Genomic DNA, 21446 nt, shown 5'->3' on the forward strand with positions numbered 1-21446 from the left:
ATTCGATGATACTTTTTAGTGTATGTTGCAGATTCAAGATGAAGAATTTTGTTGAGAATAATAAAAAAAACATCAACAAACACATTAAAAAAAAAAAAAGTGGAATGGTACGCAGTGTATTAATTGCTTTGATTTGCCGCCTCCTATTTGTCGTGTCTAGGTTGAACTTTTTCTGGATCTAGGACAGAACAGGATGCATGCATACTTGATCCCATGGATTTAGTTCTAGGGTCTTATTTTGGGTGTAGAACTGCATTCAGGTCTGTGCTGCAGTTTAATATTTTAGTTCCACAGCCAAAAAGGTTCAGCAGGAGAAACAAACTCAGAAACAACTAATTGGTTCTTTCAAAGCCCTATATGTGATGCTTTTTACTCTTTTCCTCCCAGCAAAAAGAGTGTTGAGAAGTTTGACTTCAAGTAGCTTGCTAAAAAATGTTGAATGTTGAGTAAATCCATGTCTTTACATTGTGACTGTTTCACGTGTGTTAATGAAGTGAAATGTCTAATAGCTTTGCTTTTACTTTTTAGCTTGTAATGACTAGCCTGCAGTCCATTCTAGAAAATGTGGATACACCAGAGTTACTGTGCAAATGTGTCAAGTGCATACTTTTGGTGTCCCGATGTTACCCACACATTTTCAGCACCAATTTTAGGGTAAGCTTAATATGTCCTCTTCATTTTCTCTTAGTTAGAAGAGCTGTTGTAACATATTGGGTAACCAGCCTTCTTTTTTTCCCTTCCCCAAAACTGCTTTTCAGGACACAGTGGACATACTGGTTGGGTGGCATATAGATCACACTCAGAAACCTTCGTTGACGCAACAGGTGTCCGGTGAGTTTGTCCAGAGCTGCTCATGTCCAGTCTGGCTTGCAGGAAGTGTGGGTTTACTTACACAGGTTGGGTCCTATTGATGTGGAAGTTGACAAAACCAACATGAGTTTCTGGCTGTGTAACAATACATTTTGTTCCTAATGTTTTAGTAAATTTGTGTTTGCCATTTCATGTTGTAGATGGAAAAATTGGATGTTTATTCAGACTACATGTAAACGTCAATTCTTTGTGTGACTCCTTAAAAACTTTTAGTAGGTTTACGGGTCTTAATTCTCAAGAACTATGAAAAAATGAGCTTATCTTTGATGTACCTGCAGAATATGCTGTGGTAAAGATATTGTACTTTACAAAAATGTCATTTTTATATATTAAATTGTACCCCTGTTTTAATCCGCATGGTATTTTGATACAGGGTGGCTGCAGAGCTTGGAGCCCTTCTGGGTGGCTGATCTTACTTTTTCTACCACACTCTTGGGTCAGTTTTTAGAAGATATGGAAGCATATGCTGAGGTAAATAAGGCTTTATTATATATACATCAGAGTTTACTGTTATAAATTTTATTAAATAAATACATAGATGTGACTTATGGATGTATTACATTTATAGAAGAGGAAATTACAGAATTTTTCTGGGGAAAACAGGATCAAATTCAGAGCGTATTCAAAGTGTATATAGAATGACAATTCTGGAATGCTCGTGGATGGCTAATACTTCCACCACCTCCCCGGGCAGCCAGTTCCAATACCAAAACACTTTCTGTGAATAAATTCTTCCTGACATCCAATCTAAACCTCCCCTGGCCCAACTTGAGGCTCTTTCCTTGCACTTAGATTATTAATTGCCTATAGTAAGAATATGCATATTTACCTGATGAGGTTGGGGAGCTGGGTATATCAAAGTAATTAGTGAAACAGGAATACTTTGATTTTTAAAAACCTGAAGACATTTTGCCTCAGAGTTTGTTGGAAGAAGTGACTATTGGTGGGGAAAGAGATTCTTAATGCTTCCATACTTAATGGTAAACCTGTTTTTTAAACAAAGTAACAGGATATATTGTGCAGAAAATAATGTAGCAGGAGCTTTGAAACCTGTTAGAAAACAAAAAAATATTAAATTAACAGATACTTTGCATTGACACTGTAACCTTTGCTTGTTAATATAAACTCTGTTGTATGAAGCTGTCATTAAACCAAGACTGTTGGAAGGGATCTTAATGTATGTGTGCTCATGTATATATGCTTATAACTAGATTGTGCTACAGTCTATACGTTAACAGAAGTGCTATCAAAATTGCCTTGTTTTTACCTGCAGATTCTATGGGTAAGATTGTACTTCCTACGCAGTCTGTTTCACTAAAAGCAGAATAAATCATTCAGTTCTGCTAGTGTACTTATATGTGCACTTAGCCTTTAGCTTATTAAGTTAGCACAGTAAATCAGTGCTTATCAGCTTGTCCACTGAACTGGACAATGTGCATATTACCTGTGGAAGAGCCTTAAGGTAACATGTTAACTTAAATCACGGAGAAGGTGGTTCAAGCTAGTGTGTTTTATTTTGCAGAGGGGTAGACAATATCTGTCGTAATGAGATCAGCACTTCTGGGAAGGTTCCCAGCACTGTTGCCAGCTGGCATGAGATAGCCTGGTAGTAAACTCAGTCTCCAGATGAAGGTGGCTGCATGTAAACAGTGTATTGGGAATGGCCTCTCAAACATCCCAATGCCAGCCCCTAGCTGGGAATTGTCTGGGAGAGTGGTAAAAGTGTGCAGGCAACTGTTGCAGCAGAACATGCTACAGTGGCTTATAAATAAACCTCTGTTTTCATTTACAAGATAGCCTAAGAGCACTCTGTTGCAGCAGCTGAACTACTGAATAGAGTTCCATGTGTTCAGTGACTTGCTTATCTTTGTGTGCCTCTATCCTGTCTCTGTGAAGTTGTTGTCTAAATACATTTACAACTTTGTAGTATCTATAATGTGTCTGGGAAGTAGACATACAAAAAATAAAATTTGTGATTAAAAATAATCAGAAGTACTTATAACTGCTAATTATGTATACTGATATATAAAACATGTGCACTGTAGGACCTCAGCCATGTGGCTTCTGGAGAATCAGTAGATGAAGATATTCCTCCTCCTTCAGTGTCCCTGCCTAAACTGGCTGCTCTTCTTCGGGTGTTCAGTACTGTGGTGAGGAGTATTGGGGAACGCTTCAGCCCAATTAGAGGACCTCCAATTACGGAAGCATATGTAACTGATGTAAGAATTCAAGCTTTGGTTTTTCTTTGTTGCTGACATGATTTATTGCCATACAATGACAGTTTGTTTTGTTTTTTTACTGTTTATTTATGTTGAGTTGTGTGCATGTTTGATAGTTTATAAATGTGTATTCTCAGCTTTAAGCAAATGTATTTCCTTGAAGAAATACGCTGTGGGAATTGTATTAAATATTAAGACATACGTTGTGACAGTGGCATATTGGAATCATATGTAGCAGAAACCAACAATTTTGTGTAGGCATTTTGATTTTGTGTAGCAGGGTTCGTGTCTGTGTTACTTGCCTTTGTAACCATATTGTTGCCATTTATTCAAATTCAAATTGTGTAATGTATAAAACGTAGTTTTTATTTTATTCATGCTGAAATTGCATATAAGCCAAATATAACAGCAAAGCCCTTTTATTCTAGAGAGAACTTGTACAATAGAATAGTGAAAAATCAGTAAAACATGAAAAGTCACTGCTATCCTTCTGTAACAGGACTTGTAGAGTGTGTAAATGACTTCCAAATAGATTAAACAAAGAATCTTGCAGCTCATCCATCAATAGCCACACAATTGGAATATATTCCTCTACAGAGTTCTGTTAGGGACAAAAAAACTTTCTCTGATAAATAATGGTATGGACTTCCCAATTAAAGCCAAGACAGTTATGTAACTTGTCTTAATCTGCAGAGGATTCTGGTGATGCAAGAAGGTTTATCTAAGCCCTTAACTGAGTAAGAAACCAAGCAGTCAAAGGTACATTTATTTTCTTACACGTTTGGGGTGTGACGCCATGATGTACGTTATTCAGAATATTCTTTTAACAGAATATAGCTTGCTGCAGATATTATGAGATAGGATATCAAATGGAAATTCCGTATAATTAAATAGCAAGCAGTTACTCTTTTTTAAATTGATCTTAATTTAGGGGTGTTCTTCTTAATTTTCTAGGTTCTGTACAGAGTAATGAGATGTGTGACTGCAGCAAACCAAGTGTTCTTCTCTGAAGCAGTACTCACAGCTGCCAATGAATGTGTTGGTGTTTTACTTGGTAGTCTAGATCCAAGTATGACTATACACTGTGACATGGTTATTACATATGGATTAGATCAAATGGAAAATTGTCAGACGTGTGGCACTGATTATATCATTTCAGTACTGAATCTGTTGACACTGGTTTGTATTTATTTATTATTATTAATGTTATAATTAGAAAATGTTATTTTTTTAAGCAAAATGTTTTTTTTCTGCATATGTTTTATTTATTTAAAACTCTTCCTGACCGCAAGCAAGAAATCCTTCTGTTTTAATTCTTTAATGTAGTTTATGCTGCTAGCTTGTTTATGCTGTTGGGTTGTTATGCTTTTAGTTTTTAGTATGAGTGCTTTTTTCCTCTGCATTGCTTGGCTTTCAGTCTCTGCAGTTGATACCCCCATCTGATGAATTTCAGAACCTTAGTGCTAATATGTTCTATTTATCTACTATATATCTGCTTATGGTGTGACCTGAGAAATGAAAACATAGCTCTTAAAAGTAGGTCATAAGTTTTGAAAGCCCATATGGATGCAGGTTATTCAAGCAATTTTCTCTCTTAGCTGTCATGTTAAAGCCTGAAAGTAATTCTCTGCATGTGCATTTGAGAAAGAAAATACAAAATACTTGTGTTATTGGGAAACTTTTTTCTAGCTATAGTATATAGAGGCTAGAAAAACTATTTTGATTCAACTTCAATAATCTGTGTTGTAATAAAAAATTGGATAGTTAAAAGTATTTATTTTGTGTTTTATCTCCAGATTGTTGAACAAATAAATACAAAGCTACCATCTTCGTTTGTAGAGAAATTATTTATACCAGAGTCTAAACTACTTGTACTCCGTTATCATAAGGAAAAAGAGGTAAGAGTGACTTTACAGGTGTATTACAACAGTCTTAATGCATTTAAAACGTATTTTTTAAGCTGGAAAATTCTATTCATCTTAAATAAGCTATGAGAAAGCAGATGTAGCTAGTTCTTGCTTTTGGCATTTAGATTTGATAAGGAATTGGTAAGTTTACTGTCATACCAGATAGAGAGGTCTGTAGATCATGTGGCATTCATACTTGGTGTGCACTATGTGGGTGGTCTATAAAGCTATCTACGGATTCTGTGAGTAGTACCTAATTACAGAGAGATGAAGACAGGTGTGAGTACCAGACTAGGCTATTCATAGATAAAGAATCATAGCTTTTAATTCTGTGTTGGCAATTAATATATTTTATGATTTGTTATGGTTTAACCCGGCTGGGTAGTTGGCTGTTCACTGTCCCCTACCCCCACAATGAGAGAGAACTGGGGAAAAAAAAAAAAAAAAAAAAAAAAAAGCTTGTTGGTTGAGATAAAGAGTTTAATAGGACAGAAAAGGAAGAGAAACAATAATTATAATAATAGTAATAATAACATGTACAAAGCAGGTGATGCACATTCCAATTACTCACTGCCTGCTGACTGATGCCCAGCCCTTTCCCAAGCAGCAGTCCCCACTCCCCACACTGGCCAGCCACCCCATACAATTGCTCAGTACGACATTGCATGGTATGCAATGTACACTATTCTCATCCTAAACCCAAAACACAGCACCATACCAGCTCCTACGAGGAAAATTAACTCTATTCTAGCTGAAACCAGGAGATAATTTCGGACTAATCAGTTGTTTCTTTATTTCATACTCCCAAGGTTGTTGCAGCAGCCCATGCTGTATATCAAGCAGTTCTGAGCCTGAAGAACATTCCTGTTTTGGAGACTGCTTACAGGTTGATTCTAGGAGAAATGACCTGTGCCCTAAATAGTCTTCTCTATAGTTTACATCTTCCCGAGGCCTGTTCTGAAATCCAGCATGAGTCTTTCAAGAAGCATGTATTCAGTGTGGATAATGCAAAGTTTGTTGTTATATTTGACCTCAGTGCCCTAAGTACCATTGGAAATGCTAAAAATTCATTAATTGGGGTGAGTAAAAACTGTACAGATCATTTTTAATACTTCTTGCACAAATTCACTTTAACTTAAAATATATCATAATATATTCCACTAGTAGTACTTATGTATGATTAAAATGATCGTATTTGTTCCCTAGTAGGTTATAGTAAAAGATGTCCAGAATTAAAACCTAGAGGAAATGGAACAGGTGGTTTTTATATCTAGTTTGTGCATAATGAAAAGTAGTTTCTAGGGAAGAGTGTCTTACCAGGGTGATTCTTAGATTGATTACAATATTGTCCGAGTAATTCTACTTTGTGAAAAGCGAGACAGATAAAATCATCTTCAGTGTGTCTGCTGGTAGTATATCAGCCACGTGAAAATATTTGTTACAGTTTGTTCCAAATAAAAACAATATGCTTTTAACATATTGTAATTACTTTCTTTCCCCTTTTTTAAACTGAGAAGATTATGAAATTAATGGAGTTACTGTCACAGAATACATTAAATTAATTAAATTAATTAAAAATTAACAGTATGGAAGCTACAGTTCAAAATAGATACTATTTATTATGTTTCTGTGCTTATGTTGCAATTTTTCTTACAGATGTGGGCCCTTTCACCAACTGTGTTTGCACTACTGAGTAAAAATCTGATGATTGTTCATGGTGACATAGCAGTTCATTTTCCTGCTGTCCAGTATGCAGTACTGTATACATTATATTCACATTGTTCCAGGTATGAAGACTAATAATTCATCAGTATTTTAAGAGGACTAGGATAGACTTACTTGAATGGAATATATTGTTGGGGGGATAAATTTGAGACTATTGCCATTAAGGTTTTGCCCAAACTAGCCTAATCAGTTTTTACTTTCATAACTTGTAGATAAATGCTAATAAAGTGTATCCTGCCTTAAAATTTATCATTTTATTCAAAGTGGGGATTAAGAGTCTTGGGTTTGAATAGAGATAACTGAGGGAGAACTTTGAGAGTGAATAACAAAAGATTGGTTACTATTTTGCTTACTAGGAGGGGCAATGAAAAGCAAACAACAGATTTAAGCACACTTTGGACCTTGTTAATGTTGTCAAAACTAAAGGAATTACACTAGTTCTAAAGTTATTTTGTACATACTTCATTTTGGGTGAATTTTCATTCTGCATTTGACATCAGCCACCATTGAAACCAGGTTATTGGACTGCATGGACTGATGTAAAACTACAGCTTTGTTCTTTTAGTCCAAGCATCAAAATACTTGAGTTTTGACATAATGTTATTATAATGTTGTGTGTATATATAACTTTACAACTTTCTTTTTCTCTTGTACGTTTGGATGAAGTATTCATTTTGTTTTTAATATTTTTTTCTTTGCCATCCAGGCATGACCATTTCATATCCAGTAGCCTCAGTTCTTCCTCTCCCTCTCTGTTTGATGGAGCAGTTATAAGTACTGTAACCACAGCAACAAAAAAACATTTCTCAATCATACTAAACCTTTTGGGGCTACTGCTTAAGAAGGATAACCTTACTCAAGATACCAGGTAACTATCATTTTCTTATTAATCAGGAGGTGTTTTTATCAATAGAATATCTTAACTCAGAAAATAGGTCTTATTTTTGTCTGTAAAGCTTAGGGTAACTTTAACCAATGAAGTATGTATTTCTTATGAAACACAAATAACAATATCTGGGAGGGGAGGAGGGAGCAGAAATAGGTACTCACTTCTATTTACAAAAATTATGAAAATGGAAACTACTATAAGATCTATACATTAAAAGCAGAGCCATCAAACTTTACTGAAAGGATGCTGATCTGTAACCTGAAGTGTAATTTAAGGTATATTGAAAGATAGCTTTCTGTAACTGCATAGAGCAACTAATATTTTTCCTTTTTTGTAGGAAACTACTAATGACATGGGCTTTGGAAGTGGCTGTTCTGATGAAAAAATCAGAGACATATGCACCTTTATTCTCTCTCCCATCTTTCCATAAGTTTTGTAAAGGACTTTTAGCAAACAGTAAGATAGAACTAACTTCTATTTATTAACTGTCTTTTATGTGGCATGATTCCATAAGTGACTGTGATTATATGATTAATTTTAGGGGTACCTCTGGTTTGTGTGGCACAAGGACTTACTCTCCTTCTGTCCTTTCTCTTAAACACATCCCTACCTATTAGGCAAACGATTATTTTCTTAAAATAATACTTTGTGATTGTGATGTTAATCTCCAAAACCATCAGTGATGTGCCAAATCCTGCAAGTAAGATTTTGTGTTACTCAATCAAAAACAGTGGAATGTTTCCATAACTTGTTATATTGTTCTGGATCTCAAAATATCCTGGAAATAGCTTGTACCAAAAGCATTTGTTCCTATAGTAGTAGCAAGAGCAATAACTTCCCAAGGCTTGCAGTTAACTAACTTGATCTTAGTTTCTTCTTACTGAAAATATACTATGCATAATGCCAGTGTATGGAGGCCATAAGGAAATTAATCTTGTCATTGGTCAGAATAGGCCACATAAGTAACGTATAAGACAAGTGACTTTCTTTTACTAAGTATTTACCTGGTACAGTAAAACCAGTTAACTAAATCAAAATAAAGCGTAAAGCCTGTGTCTATACTAGCTGTGCTGTAAAAATGTCTAGGTGCTCCTCTACTACCAGAGTAATGTGTAAATTATCTAATTCAAGCCAAGTGACATTTTCCTTTTAATTCCTTAATTCAGCACTTTTGGAAGATGTGAATATTTGTCTTCAAGCATGTAGTAGCCTCCATGCCCTGTCTTCGTCCCTACCAGATGACCTTTTACAAAGGTAATGGCACAGAATTATGTATGTGGTTTGAATTATGCTGTTAATGGAAATGTTATGACCTTTTTTTCCCCTCTTTTGGTGATGCAGATGTGTTGATGTGTGTCGTGTTCAACTAGTACATAGTGGTGCTCGTGTAAGGCAAGCTTTTGGAAAACTTCTGAAGTCAATTCCTTTAGATGTGGTGTTGAGGTAAGTTGTTCAGATTAACTTCAGTATAGATAATGGTTTGGTTTCTTAATGAAAGTTACCTGAAAAATTCTAGGTGAACGTTACCATATTTTCCAAATTTAAAATCAAAATGCATAACAAGATGTCTTAATGTCTCTTCTACTGTGTTGCAGATTTAAGAACAGTAGTTATTACACAAAGTAATTAACAAATTTGATAAACAGTGCAGTACTTCTTGCAGCAAATATGAATAGTTCTAAGGTCCATGTTATTCAGAATTTTAGCAATACTATGCCCTGCAGTCTGTCTCAAAGACCTGAACTCTTAAAAGCACTGTGTCTTATCACCAAAGAGTATATTTATTTCCAGTCATTATATATGCATATGTATATCTTCTTTTGCATAACTTTGTTTCAGATTTATTCAATAACATGACTTGTTTTTCCCCCTCTTCCTGCAGTAACCGTACCCACACAGAAATACAAGAAATTTCTTTGGCTATAAGAAGTCACATGAGCAAAGCTCCAAGTAACACATTCCATCCACAGGATTTCTCTGATGTCATTAGTTTTATTTTATATGGAAGCTCTCATCGAACTGGGTAAGAACTTCTTTTAAAACTGAAATTCATTGATGTTGAATTGATAATGAAGAATTCCAAACTAGTTTAAATTTTATAACTATTGTACAAGTTACATTGCTTTCAGTTCTTTACCTTTCTCTTTAAGTATTTATAAATACCCTCAATACACAATTTTGTAAATATTTGCATTATGTACATGGCTGCTGAAAACAATCTTGAGAGATTTTGACAGCAATAGATAGGTGATCTGTGTACATTACAATCTTGTTACTATATGAACTTCTGTTCTGATTTTTTTTTTTTTTTTTCAGGAAAGATAATTGGTTAGAAAGGCTGTTCTACAGCTGTCAAAGGCTAGATAAGCGAGATCAACCAACCATCCCTCGTAATCTGTTGAAGACTGATGCTGTTCTTTGGCAATGGGCTGTCTGGGAGGCAGCTCAGTTTACTGTTCTTTCAAAGTTACGAACTCCTCTGGGTAGAGCCCAAGATACATTTCAAACAATTGAAGGTAATGTAAAGAATATAGCTTATTCTCATGGAATTTCCTTTTATGTAAGGAAATTGCAGCTAAAGAATTTCATGTCCAAGGCAGTGGCTTTATTTTTCAGTGATTATAGATTTTTAGCATGTATTTGTCTGATGTATCAAGAGATGCAATGCCAGAATAGCAGTTGCATAAGTGCTATTAATTTTTGAGAGATTTTACTTTGTGTGTCACAAGATAACAATTCTAAAGTATATTTGATAATTTTTTCCATGTCTTGGTAAAAATACATAGGTATTATTAGGAGCCTTGCAGCCCATACGTTAAACCCAGATCAAGATGTTAGCCAGTGGACTACTGCGGACAATGATGAAGGACACAGTAGCAACCAGCTTCGGCTTGTTCTCCTTTTACAATATCTGGAAAACTTGGAAAAATTGATGTACAACGCATATGAAGGATGTGCCAACGCTCTCACTTCTCCACCCAAGGTTTGTCTGTCTTACGGTGCTGATGTTACTTGAAACAGTCTACTGAATGAACAATGTTTTCAGGGTTGTCCAGGTCTTAACTGTGGAACTTTTTGGATGCTGCGGTTAAGCTTTGTTTGCTAGCATTTAATCTCATACTCTTATTAAAGGAGAATAATATCTTCTAATGCAAGTTGGAGACTCTTAATTTGTCTGGCTTCGTAATTTTATTCTGAGAAAGCATGCGAAAACGAGTTATTTCTGGTGCATAAACTTGCATAGAGGTACAATAGTAAGCAATTCTGTAGTACGTCTAACTTGTAGGTTATCAGCAGTATAAAGAAACAATTATTTGAGACCAGATTGTCATTTGAAGTATTTATAAACAGCATACATTTTTGCATAGTATCAGCTGTAAAACGTTCTTCACTGTTGAAATCAGTTAATTACCAGATTTCAGTGTGACAGTAAAATATAATTTATAGTTAGTTCACTTCAAGATTTTTAGCTTGCTGATATGCCTGGCCAGTTGCAAGCCGTGCAAGATTTAAGAATGCCTGTATCAAAAAATTGAAAATGCAGAACTTAATCTGTTTCTTCACCCCTCAGTTGAAAATTCAATTGCAGCAGCAAAACCTGTTATGACTTTGGTGTTTATAAATATTATGTACTTAATGTAATTATTTTGATTCATACACATGAACAGTATTGTGAAAATGTTACTTTTTCCTGTTTTAAAAGGTTATCAGGACATTCTTTTATACTAATCGCCAGACATGCCAAGATTGGCTGACGCGGATTAGACTTTCCATCATGAGAGTTGGATTGCTGGCTGGCCAGCCTGCTGTGACAGTCAGACATGGTTTTGATTTACTCACAGAAATGAAAACTAATAACAGTCTATCTCAGGTACTATCTTTTTCAAATTTTGCAGACTGTCATGAAAATACTCCCACTATATTATAAAAACTAAGCTGAGGTAATCAGTTATTAAGAATCTCTTACAAAACATCTGGTTCAGTATTTACTCGAAAGCAACATTTTAAACTCATGCTTCTGTTCTGACAGATTTCTGCATTTAGGTGATAATGTGGGTTAGAGGTTAGGGTGTACTGTGTGCATTTGGTCAAATACTTCACATAAATGAATGATACAGTTCATTGAATGTGAATTGAGTGGTTCCTGTTTAAGCAGAAAGTTCTGCTTGATGCTCTTGCTGTATTAATGTGAGGAGTCTTGTGGTAATGTCCTTGACTCCCTCTTCTGAGCAGGAAGGGGATGTATCATGAGGCAATGTTTCCTATATGAAGTAAGCAGCAGATAAGTGCAGGGGTGGGATGAGGGAATAAAGTGGTTATGTGTTTTTAAAAAGTTGAATAGTTCCTACAGTACATGACTTGATCTGCTTAAATACTTTAACAAGGCTTGCTGTTAATTACCTTCCTGCTGCTTTGTGAATTCTTGTATTTGTTTTTATATAGCAGTAGACCCACCAGACAGTGTTTGCTAACTACTGACATTCAGGCTGGGAATTCATAGCACAAACTCTTCCCTGAGTATCTGTGCTTTTCCAAAAACAGTGCAATGGATGGATACACAGAACACTTCATTATATGCCTCTATAGTGAAGTGAAGTACTGCCCTGCCATTTCCAAGCATTTAACTACGCATATAACTCTCATTCCATATAAGATTTGTTGAAGTTTTTTTGTATTTGTTTTAGGGAAATGAATTGGAAGTGACCATTATGATGCTGGTAGAAGCATTATGTGAGCTTCACTGTCCTGAAGCTATTCAGGGTATAGCTGTCTGGTCTTCTGCTGTAGTTGGGAAGAGTCTTGCCTGGATCAATTCTGTAGCTCAACAAGCAGAAGGGCGGTAAGTTTTTCTTCCAGATAATTGGATGTTACAAATTTGGACTATTTCTTATGCTTAATCATACTTCTGAATCTTAAGTTGTGGCATTAATCAATGTTGTTGATACAGTTTCCATGTTAAAGTCAGTGTTTTTCAAAGATACCTAAGGCATTGTTTTTTAGATAATTTGTGAACATCCTTTATACTCAAGTCCTGATAATTCCCATAATCTCTTTTTTCTTAGTTTCTTGTACATAGATGTCCTGGTTTCAGTTATATGACAATAGCAATACTATTTTCCTTTTCTTCCATTGCAAAATATTAATGTATATATTGCTTGTTGAACTTTCTGGTGCATGGCAAGATCTGATCATTTGACACAGTTTGCTGAGAGGGAGATGCTTTACAGTTTTAGGTCTGTTTTGAAAAAGTGGCTTCTACATCTGTTAAAGTAGAATCTTTGGCTGCTGATTCAAATAGGTGGGTCAGTGTTCAAGACAGTGTATGCCTAAATTGTGAAGTTATCTCTTTAAAGCAATGTATACTGTCTCTTGTGTGAAATGAAAAAAGGACACAATTATTTAGCTGCTATCTGCTAACAAACACACCTGAGGTTTTAGTATTTTTAAGTATTTTTCCTATCTTTGTAAGCTTTCTTAAAATCTTTGTAAATTTTCTTAAAATAATGTGCAGGTTTGTAATAATACATGAGGAGTTGCTCAAAAATGTCAAATTTAAGATGAATTGTTGTCCTAGACCCAATTTTACTATCATCTATTAAATAATATTTAACTCACATTTGGGTAAAAGGTGTAATATTCAAATTTAACATGTGCATCTCCTTCAGCCTGTGCTTCGTTTGAAGTTGGCATTAAATCTGAATGGAAAAGCCTTTATCCTCTCTTTTAAAACCTGGAAATTCAACTTACCAACTTGTATTCTGTTAATCAACCTCTCTTTTGCTGAAGGTGACACATTATTTTGGGTAAAGAACTGCTTAAAATATACTCAGTTTACCAGAGAAGAAAAACGATCCTGTAAAATGCTAACTAAAATATTAAATCACTTAAGGTTTGAAAAAGCAACTGTGGAATACCAGGAGCACCTGTGTGCCATGACAGGAGTGGATTGCTGCATAACAGGCTTTGACAAAACTGTTCTCAAGTTGGCCAATTCAAATAGTGTCAACAATGCCAGCCCAAAGCATTCCTTGAATGGTGAGTATTATTAGTTTCTTTTGAAAAGTATGTGTATAAAAGTAGAAGTAGAGCATTCGTCAATACAGACATAGCAATTATAGCATTGAATTCTTAAATCTAAAGAGCTGTTTCTGTCTGCAGTTGAAGTTAACTGCTTAATTCCATTGAAACCAGTAGTATCTATACATGAGGCTTTGCAATAAAGATATCTAGCTGAATGAAATTGAAAGTAATAAGTAAAATATTTTAATTTTTATAGCTTAATTCCAAATTATTTAGATCATCATAGCTTAAGCCTAAGTGTTTATGATGTAATCTTGTAATTGTGATGTTTATTAAGGGCTTCTCAAATTGAGACTTTGCTTCAGTATTCTGTTTCATCTTTAAGAAGAGACATTCTTTGTTCCTAATTTAGTTCTTCTGTTTTCCTGTTTTGAAACTCTTTTGGAGATATGGACTAAAGTTTTCCAAAACCTCCTTTGAAAATTTTCAATCTGTTTAAAAAAGCAAACACAAAAAAAATCTTGCTTCTCTTATATTTAACCATTACATAACATTAAATAAAAACATATTTCTTGAGAAAAGATTTGGAAATTGCATACGTACTCTCAAATATATATTTATATTTTTCCACAGGAGAAAGTCGAAAAACTGTTCTGACTAAGCCAAGTGACTCTTCACCTGAAGTTATAAATTACTTGGGTAACAAAGCATGTGAATGTTACATTTCCATTGCTGATTGGTCTGCTGTTCAGGAATGGCAAAATATGGTCCATGAAATGAAGAAAAGCACTAATAATACCTCAATAAATCTGAAAGCAGATTTTAACTACATAAAGTAAGAATGTAATCAAGTTATTCAACTGTATCTTAGATTACTGAAATCCTTAAGTTTTTGTGTCTTTTAGAAGCGATGTCATTCAAGTAGAGTTATGATACAAAAATATTATATCCTTAGGAGGGAAAAATATGCTTATCTGTATGGCTTGTTAATATTACGAATAGTTGCTGTGGCTTTCTGACTATTGAGGTTTTTTTATTGTTTAAGCAAAACATCTCTGGAGGTAAAAGTTAGCAAACGTAATCTACTTCTACTGGCAGAAAATGAATCCATTCAAACAACTTAACTTTTAAAAATACACGTCACGGTACAGTTTTTGAAAGATAATACTTACAATTTATTGTAAAATATGTACAATATTGCAATATTTCTGCAAATTCAGCTTAATGTAAACTCAAGAGTTAAAATCATGACATTCTATCCAAAAACTTTTCTATGTGTAAAGAAGAAAAAGTTATTGCCTTTAAAAGTCTTGCATGGTTAGACTTTCCTTTCTTTCCTGAAGAGTAGTATATATGGTGTGATAACACAAAAAGCTGCCTAGCTGGAGAGGATTTTCTTCCATTCAGAGAGGGAATCTAACCATTTGGTGCAGTATTATTGCCTTTCGTTTTGCAAAACCAGGCTTTTTGCTTAGAATTGGTCACTTGTGCTCTGTTAAAACTTCAGGGTTTTCATTTGAATCTTTATTTTTTGCTAATTTGAATATAAGTTATTAAGATTCTGGAATGAAAAAAACTGTGAAAATAAACATATAAACATTGAATTGCAGATCTTTGAGCAGCTTTGAGTCTGGAGAACTTGCTGAATGCACTGAACAACTAGAATTATTGCCAGGAGAAAATATCAACCTACTTGCAGGAGGATCCAAAGAAAAAATAGGTATATTACTTCAAATAAGAAATATTTTTTTCATGTGTGTATGTATAAATGACAAATTGAAACTTTTGAATGCAGTTTGCTCTGTTCAGTGGACTGACTTGTAATCTTTATGAATCAAGCTTCAGAATGATTGGCCATGGTAATTCTAAATGTTGTCACAAGGTTGTGTTTTTTATCTGTGTTTTCTGGAGTTAATGTGCTTTAAGTAACATGTCGTCAATGAATATGAATGTGAACACACAAAAATGGTTTATTTCCAAAGTTCCCTGCTTTCAAAAATGCATTTTTAAACTGCAACATTTGGCAGTTCTGGTTGTTTCCAATTTTTTAATCTCTTTGTAGACATGAAGAAGCTCCTTCCTAATATGCTAAGTCCTGACCCAAGAGAACTTCAAAAAGCAGTCGAAGTACAACTTTTGAGAAGTTCAGTGTGTCTGGCAACAGCTGTAAACCACATAGAACAGGAGCAAAAGTGGCAGTCAATATCTGAGTAGGTTAAAATGTGCTGTGCTATGAATGTATCTTTACAGTATCTTTACTGTAAAAAGCTGTTCTGGTTTGTTAAACATAACTGTGGAAAAACATACACTGTTTTGTACTTCAGCATCTATGGTATTGTTTGTTTCTAGCTTAGGCTGAGGGACATAAATTGATCTTTAACTTGGAGATTGTTAGCTCTTTGAGTTCTGCTTCTTGTCGTTTAAACAGTAGTATCATATTGTAACTTGTGCATGATTTTGCAAGATTTCATCATCATGCAAATTAAGATGTTGAATTTGCTTTTGTGTTCAGTATTTTTGGTATAATCATTTTCTCTTAAATAGTTTAATGAAAGTAACTGCTCTAATAACTTTTATTTCAGAAATGTTATAAAGTATTTAAAGCAAACATCACGAATAGCTATTGGACCTTTAAGACTTTCCACACTCACTGTGTCTCAGTCTTTACCGGTGTTGAGCACTCTTCAGTTGTACTGTTCTTCTGCTTTAGAAAACACTGTATCCAACAGGCTGACATCAGAGGTACGCCTATGTGTTTAAAACCTAAATTTGAGTAATATTTTTTATTGAATAGTCATGTAGTGAAGTTTTGAGTACGGAATGTAGAATCAGTTGTTGAGGTTGGAAAAGACCTTCAAGATCAACAAGTCCCAGCATTAAACCACGTCCCTTTGTGCCATGTCTCTTAAATGTCTCCAGGGATGGGGACTCTTCCACTTCCATGGGCACCTGTTCTGATGCTTGACTACTGTCTCCATGAAGTTCTTCCTAATATCCAATCTAAACCTCCCTAGCCTAACTTGGGACCCGTTCCTTTGACCCTTGTCAATCACACTGTAAAAAGGTCTCATTTAGTTTTCTGAAATCCGTGGACTTTTTTTTAATTTCAACTTGAGTTGGACTTATTTCTATAGCTATGTCATTTCTTTCAGTTGCATTTACAGTAAATCACAGCTATGTGGTAAGAATGTTACGTTGTATTTAGAATAAATACATCAACCTCTTTAAAAAACAGCTAACAAAGCTTTAAAAACAAAATAAAAGTAACCTTCAAATATTAAAAAGTTACTTCATTTTTTTTTTACTTGTTAATGATACAATTTGGCTACAGATAGAGATGATAAAGTTTACTTTGAACTAAAATGGCCTTTGGTTTTAACAAATGAAAATGCATCTTAATAAATGTTTCTTGTGACAACTATACAACCTTTATGCTTCTTTCAGGACTGTCTTATACCTCTCTTCAATGACGCTTTGAGGTCGTGCAAACAGCATGACGTAAGACCATGGATGCATGCACTGAGGTACACGGTGTACCAGAATCAATTGATGGAAAAACTTAAAGGTATTTAAGCTCTTATTTTAGTGTTACAAAAGGTAAATGCAGAATTTGAACTTAAAACTTCTGTTAAAAGCTGCATCTGCATCCTTTTGTATTATTTAGATTCCTTTTTAAATTCAAGGTTTGTAAGTGTTTTGCATTATATCCAGGGATTTCAATTACTACTGTAATGCAGACACTGTCTTAAAAAAAGTTCTGCATTTGTTCTTCTAATCAAGCTTTGCTTGCTCATCTCTTCATGCTTTAATTGCTTCACTTTTGAATGCCTCAATATTATCAATGAGATTTTTAAAATAGTTGTGAAAGTGATTTAAAAGTGCAGTTTGTTAAAAGGTAATGGAAGTAAAATGTTGATCAGATATATTTCTTAATTGAAAAGACTGCTTGTAGTCAAAAGTTCTGTCCAGCAGACAGTCTGTGGATATGTTTTTATTTGTTTCAGAGGAGATAAATATTCTAGATAAAAATGAAATAGTTGAAATTTCTTAAAGAATTTTTAGGAAATAAGGGTTGAGCAAGTTTTTTTAACTGCTGGCCGTATTGGACAAACTATGCTGCAGGTACAACTATTGTTTGTTTAATAACTTTGTTTAGAATGTCTTGCTTTCTTCTTCAGAACCAACAGTCCCAATTAAGAGTCATCTAATGGAGCTGGGCTTAACAGCAGCAAAATTTGCACGGAAGCGAGGAAATATTGCCCTAGCTACAAGATTGCTTGCTCAATGCAGTGAAGTTCAGCTAGGAAAAACCACCACTGCACAAGACTTAGTCCAGCACTTTAAAAAATTGTCTGCACCAGGTCAGATAGATGAAAAATGGGGTCCTGAACTTGATATTGAGAAAACAAAATTGTTATACACAGCAGGTGAGTTTTTGCTAATTGTTGTAGATCCTTGATCTTCTTGTCCTCATAACCAGGCTAATTTCCCTGACCTTGAGTAAATCATAATAGGACAGTATCATTAGGAATTGCTTTCATCCTATAACTGTTGTCTCAAAGTGTCTTCAAACAATCCTTTCTTACTTTCTATTTTTGACTTTAAAAGAGACTTTCACTGTAAACTATGTTGTTACAAGCTGTATCCAAATATGCTGAATTTCAGACTTGTTTGGAATCAAGTTAAACACTACTGAAAATACACTTTTCATGATGTGCAGGTCAGTCAACACATGCCATGGAAATGCTGAGTTCTTGTGCCATATCATTTTGCAAATCTGCCAAGGCTGAATATGCCGTTGCTAAATCTATTCTTACACTGGCTAAATGGATTCAAGCTGAATGGAAAGAAATCTCAGGACAGTTGAAACAAGTATATCGAGCTCGACAGCAGCAGAATCACACTGGTCTGTCTACCTTGTCTAAAAACATATATACTTTGATTGATCTCCCAGCTGTTAATACACTAGAAGAAGAATATCCCAGGATTGAAAGTGAATCTACAGGTAGAAGTGTTCTCCTGCTTCCTTGGTTTTTGATAAATAGTTACTGATGGTTCCAGTAAGGGATAGCACCAGTTATATTGATAGCATGAGCAATCCATCACTTATGTACTTATTTTACTAATGTGCATACGAACAGTGTGCCTCTGTCTATAGGCAAGTATCCACAACTTAAAAAATAAAAATAAACAATACTTACTTGTAACAAGAAGAAAATATGAGATGATATCTTCTGGTATTTTTGTCATTCTGTGCCTGAACGAGAAACTGGAATTTGTTTATAGAAGAAGGATATAAAATATTTTTATGATTGGCTCCTTTCAGATTCTACATTTGTTAAAGTTTGAATGAGAGGAGATCTTTTAGGTTAAGCATTGAAACACATTTTGAAAACTCTGATAAATGTGAGAAGTATTTACCTTAGGTTTTCTTGTGATCTTTAATCTATGCTTAATCTGAAGGTTTTTCTTGTTGCATCAAGTGCACTCTAATTCCCAATTTTTGCCAGACTTTTCAAATGTCAAGATAATTCTTTCTTTGTTTAAAAGTGGATTTAACCTATAATTCAGTACCTCTTTTCCAGGGTCAGAATTTGTAGAACTGTTATTAGATATCAAGTAGTTGGTGCTTTTTGATTTGATGAAGAAGAAAATTAAATATGCAAGTAAACATACACGCTGCCTTAGGTACTTCATGGAAGTCTGCTTTCTGCACTTAGATGTCACGAATCTATTGTTTTCTGTGAAAGAGAAAACAGCTGTAGAGCACAGGCAGTGGTTGTTAGCAAATGGAAAACTGGTGTTTTGTAGCCAATGTCAGAACTGAAAAATAATTTTTTTTGGAAATTTTGACTCTTTGGGAACTGGCGTGACCAAAAAGAACTATGTACTTATAATACTTCGCTATTGTTTTGTAAGTTGAGGAAACTAGAAGTATGTTTTACATCATAAAATATGTCGTTCTGTTTGTTTTGTTACAGTAAATATTGGAGTTGGAGAACCTGACTTTATCTTGGGACAGCTGTATCACTTGTCTTCAGTACAGGCACCTGAAGTGGCCAAGTCTTGGGCAGCCCTAGCTAGCTGGGCTTATAGATGGGGCCGTAAAGTAGTTGATAATGCCAGGTAAATTCATTCTAACATTAAATGTATACAGCATAATTGATTCTCCTTTTTTAAGATAAAACCTAGCATTGTATTTATTATTACAGTTCTCTGCAGTCAGAAGACACACGTGAGCAGGGAACTAGTAATTTTCTCATGCCCTTTCTAAAAAATTTATTTCTGAGCTCTAGGATGAGGATTTATCCTTAAAGAAGTTCTTTACATACAATGTTCATGGGCTCTGCAAATATGAATATACTGGGAATCAATAACTTGTTACATGTTACAGTCAGGGAGAAGGTGTTCGTCTGCTGCCCCGGGAAAAATCTGAGGTTCAGAGCTTGCTTCCAGACAACATTACGGAGGAAGATAGAGAGAAAATCTATGGGATTCTCGGTCAGGCAGTGTGTCGTCCAGCTGGGATTCAAGTGAGTGTAAATTTGGTTGCTTAAACGTTCAACTTTGCTGTGAAACTTATTTTACCTCTAGCTGTCATTCGTATTAACACTTGTAACTGCTTTGTAGTTAAAATTCAGATAAATGCACAAGTTTTCTAAGAAACCAGCTGTTAACTAAGTGGCAACTCATCTGTTCTAAGGACTGTGGTAGGACAGTGATGTAATGCAATTGGGTGCGTTGCCCAAACAAAAAAATGGATTTGCAACTAATATGTGCTTATATAAAAGGTTGGGAGACTTAGTCAAAAATCTGTTCTCTTTTTATTTGCATTTAGGATGAAGATATGACTCTACAAATCACTGAAAATGAAGACAATGAAGAAGATGATATGGTGGATGTTATATGGCGTCTGTTGTTAACAAGTTGTCCCTGGCTTTCAGATCTTGATGAAAATGCAACAGAAGGGTTAATTAAAGTGTGGAGGAAAGTTGTAGACAGAATCTTCAGTCTCTATAAACTCTCCTGCAGTGCATATTTTACTTTCCTCAAACTCAATGCTGGTCAGGTTAGTGTCGTGCTGATTAGCGAAGTTCAGTTGCAAACATCTCTAAATGATTATATGACTATATACTTAGCTTACAGAAGTATTTCTTTCATTCAAGGTTCCACTTGATGAAGATGATCCTAGGCTGCATCTAAGAAATACTTCTGAACAAAGCACTGATGATGTTATTGTGATGGCAACCTTAAGACTATTGCGGCTGCTTGTAAAACATGCTGGGGAACTTAGACAGTATCTAGAGCATGGGCTAGAAACTACACCTACTGCTCCTTGGAGAGGTAGGTATATGTTACTTAGCTGTTAAATTACTTTTTCATGCCTTCACTAAATATAAGCAGGAAGTTATTCATTGCACTTTCATAAAACTTTGATTTAAACTTCATGGAGTGAAAGCATTTGTCTAGTAAATAACTTTATTCATGGTGTTCTTCCAGTTTCTGGCATGCATTCTGATTGTAGAATATGTAAACAGCACTGATTCTCCACCTGTCTTGAGACATTGAAAGGAGAAAGAAAATGTAGTTTGTGAAGTATTACATTATTTTACCACTCAAAATAATGTGTTTTTTTTCCCCAGCTACAGTTCAGAGAAACATATGTGGCTAAAGCCAGATGTCTCAGTAGTTGTCTGTCACTGCACTACTGTTTCAGATTGATCAGGAACTTTCCCACAGAACATTATTGAGTCAAAGTTTAGAAGGCAACAGAGGAGGAGGTCTACTATTGCAAAATCAGGCATTCATTTGAAA

At 34.8% G+C, this 21446-nt stretch overlaps 1 protein-coding gene across 3 annotated transcripts in view; it reads left to right on the top strand.

Annotated features, from left to right (window-relative positions):
* SMG1 (SMG1 nonsense mediated mRNA decay associated PI3K related kinase) overlaps positions 1 to 21446 on the top strand; it is a 66449-nt gene that overhangs the window by 22721 nt on the left and 22282 nt on the right. For all 3 annotated transcript variants that reach the window (XM_032197280.1, XM_032197282.1, XM_032197281.1), the window contains 29 exons: positions 529 to 654; positions 759 to 831; positions 1244 to 1341; positions 2916 to 3089; positions 4044 to 4268; positions 4886 to 4987; positions 5806 to 6075; positions 6653 to 6783; positions 7428 to 7589; positions 7948 to 8066; positions 8777 to 8864; positions 8952 to 9053; positions 9493 to 9633; positions 9927 to 10126; positions 10397 to 10593; positions 11314 to 11481; positions 12296 to 12450; positions 13501 to 13646; positions 14265 to 14466; positions 15242 to 15351; positions 15694 to 15841; positions 16214 to 16373; positions 17076 to 17196; positions 17810 to 18058; positions 18352 to 18636; positions 19613 to 19757; positions 20026 to 20164; positions 20470 to 20700; positions 20798 to 20975. In XM_032197280.1, the coding sequence (XP_032053171.1) occupies positions 529 to 654; positions 759 to 831; positions 1244 to 1341; positions 2916 to 3089; positions 4044 to 4268; positions 4886 to 4987; positions 5806 to 6075; positions 6653 to 6783; positions 7428 to 7589; positions 7948 to 8066; positions 8777 to 8864; positions 8952 to 9053; positions 9493 to 9633; positions 9927 to 10126; positions 10397 to 10593; positions 11314 to 11481; positions 12296 to 12450; positions 13501 to 13646; positions 14265 to 14466; positions 15242 to 15351; positions 15694 to 15841; positions 16214 to 16373; positions 17076 to 17196; positions 17810 to 18058; positions 18352 to 18636; positions 19613 to 19757; positions 20026 to 20164; positions 20470 to 20700; positions 20798 to 20975 (4645 nt within the window). The remainder of the gene's footprint in view (positions 1 to 528; positions 655 to 758; positions 832 to 1243; positions 1342 to 2915; positions 3090 to 4043; positions 4269 to 4885; positions 4988 to 5805; positions 6076 to 6652; positions 6784 to 7427; positions 7590 to 7947; positions 8067 to 8776; positions 8865 to 8951; positions 9054 to 9492; positions 9634 to 9926; positions 10127 to 10396; positions 10594 to 11313; positions 11482 to 12295; positions 12451 to 13500; positions 13647 to 14264; positions 14467 to 15241; positions 15352 to 15693; positions 15842 to 16213; positions 16374 to 17075; positions 17197 to 17809; positions 18059 to 18351; positions 18637 to 19612; positions 19758 to 20025; positions 20165 to 20469; positions 20701 to 20797; positions 20976 to 21446) is intronic.

The sequence above is a fragment of the Aythya fuligula genome, chromosome 15 (genome assembly GCF_009819795.1).
Source record: "Aythya fuligula isolate bAytFul2 chromosome 15, bAytFul2.pri, whole genome shotgun sequence".
Classification (NCBI taxonomy): Eukaryota; Metazoa; Chordata; class Aves; order Anseriformes; family Anatidae; genus Aythya; species Aythya fuligula.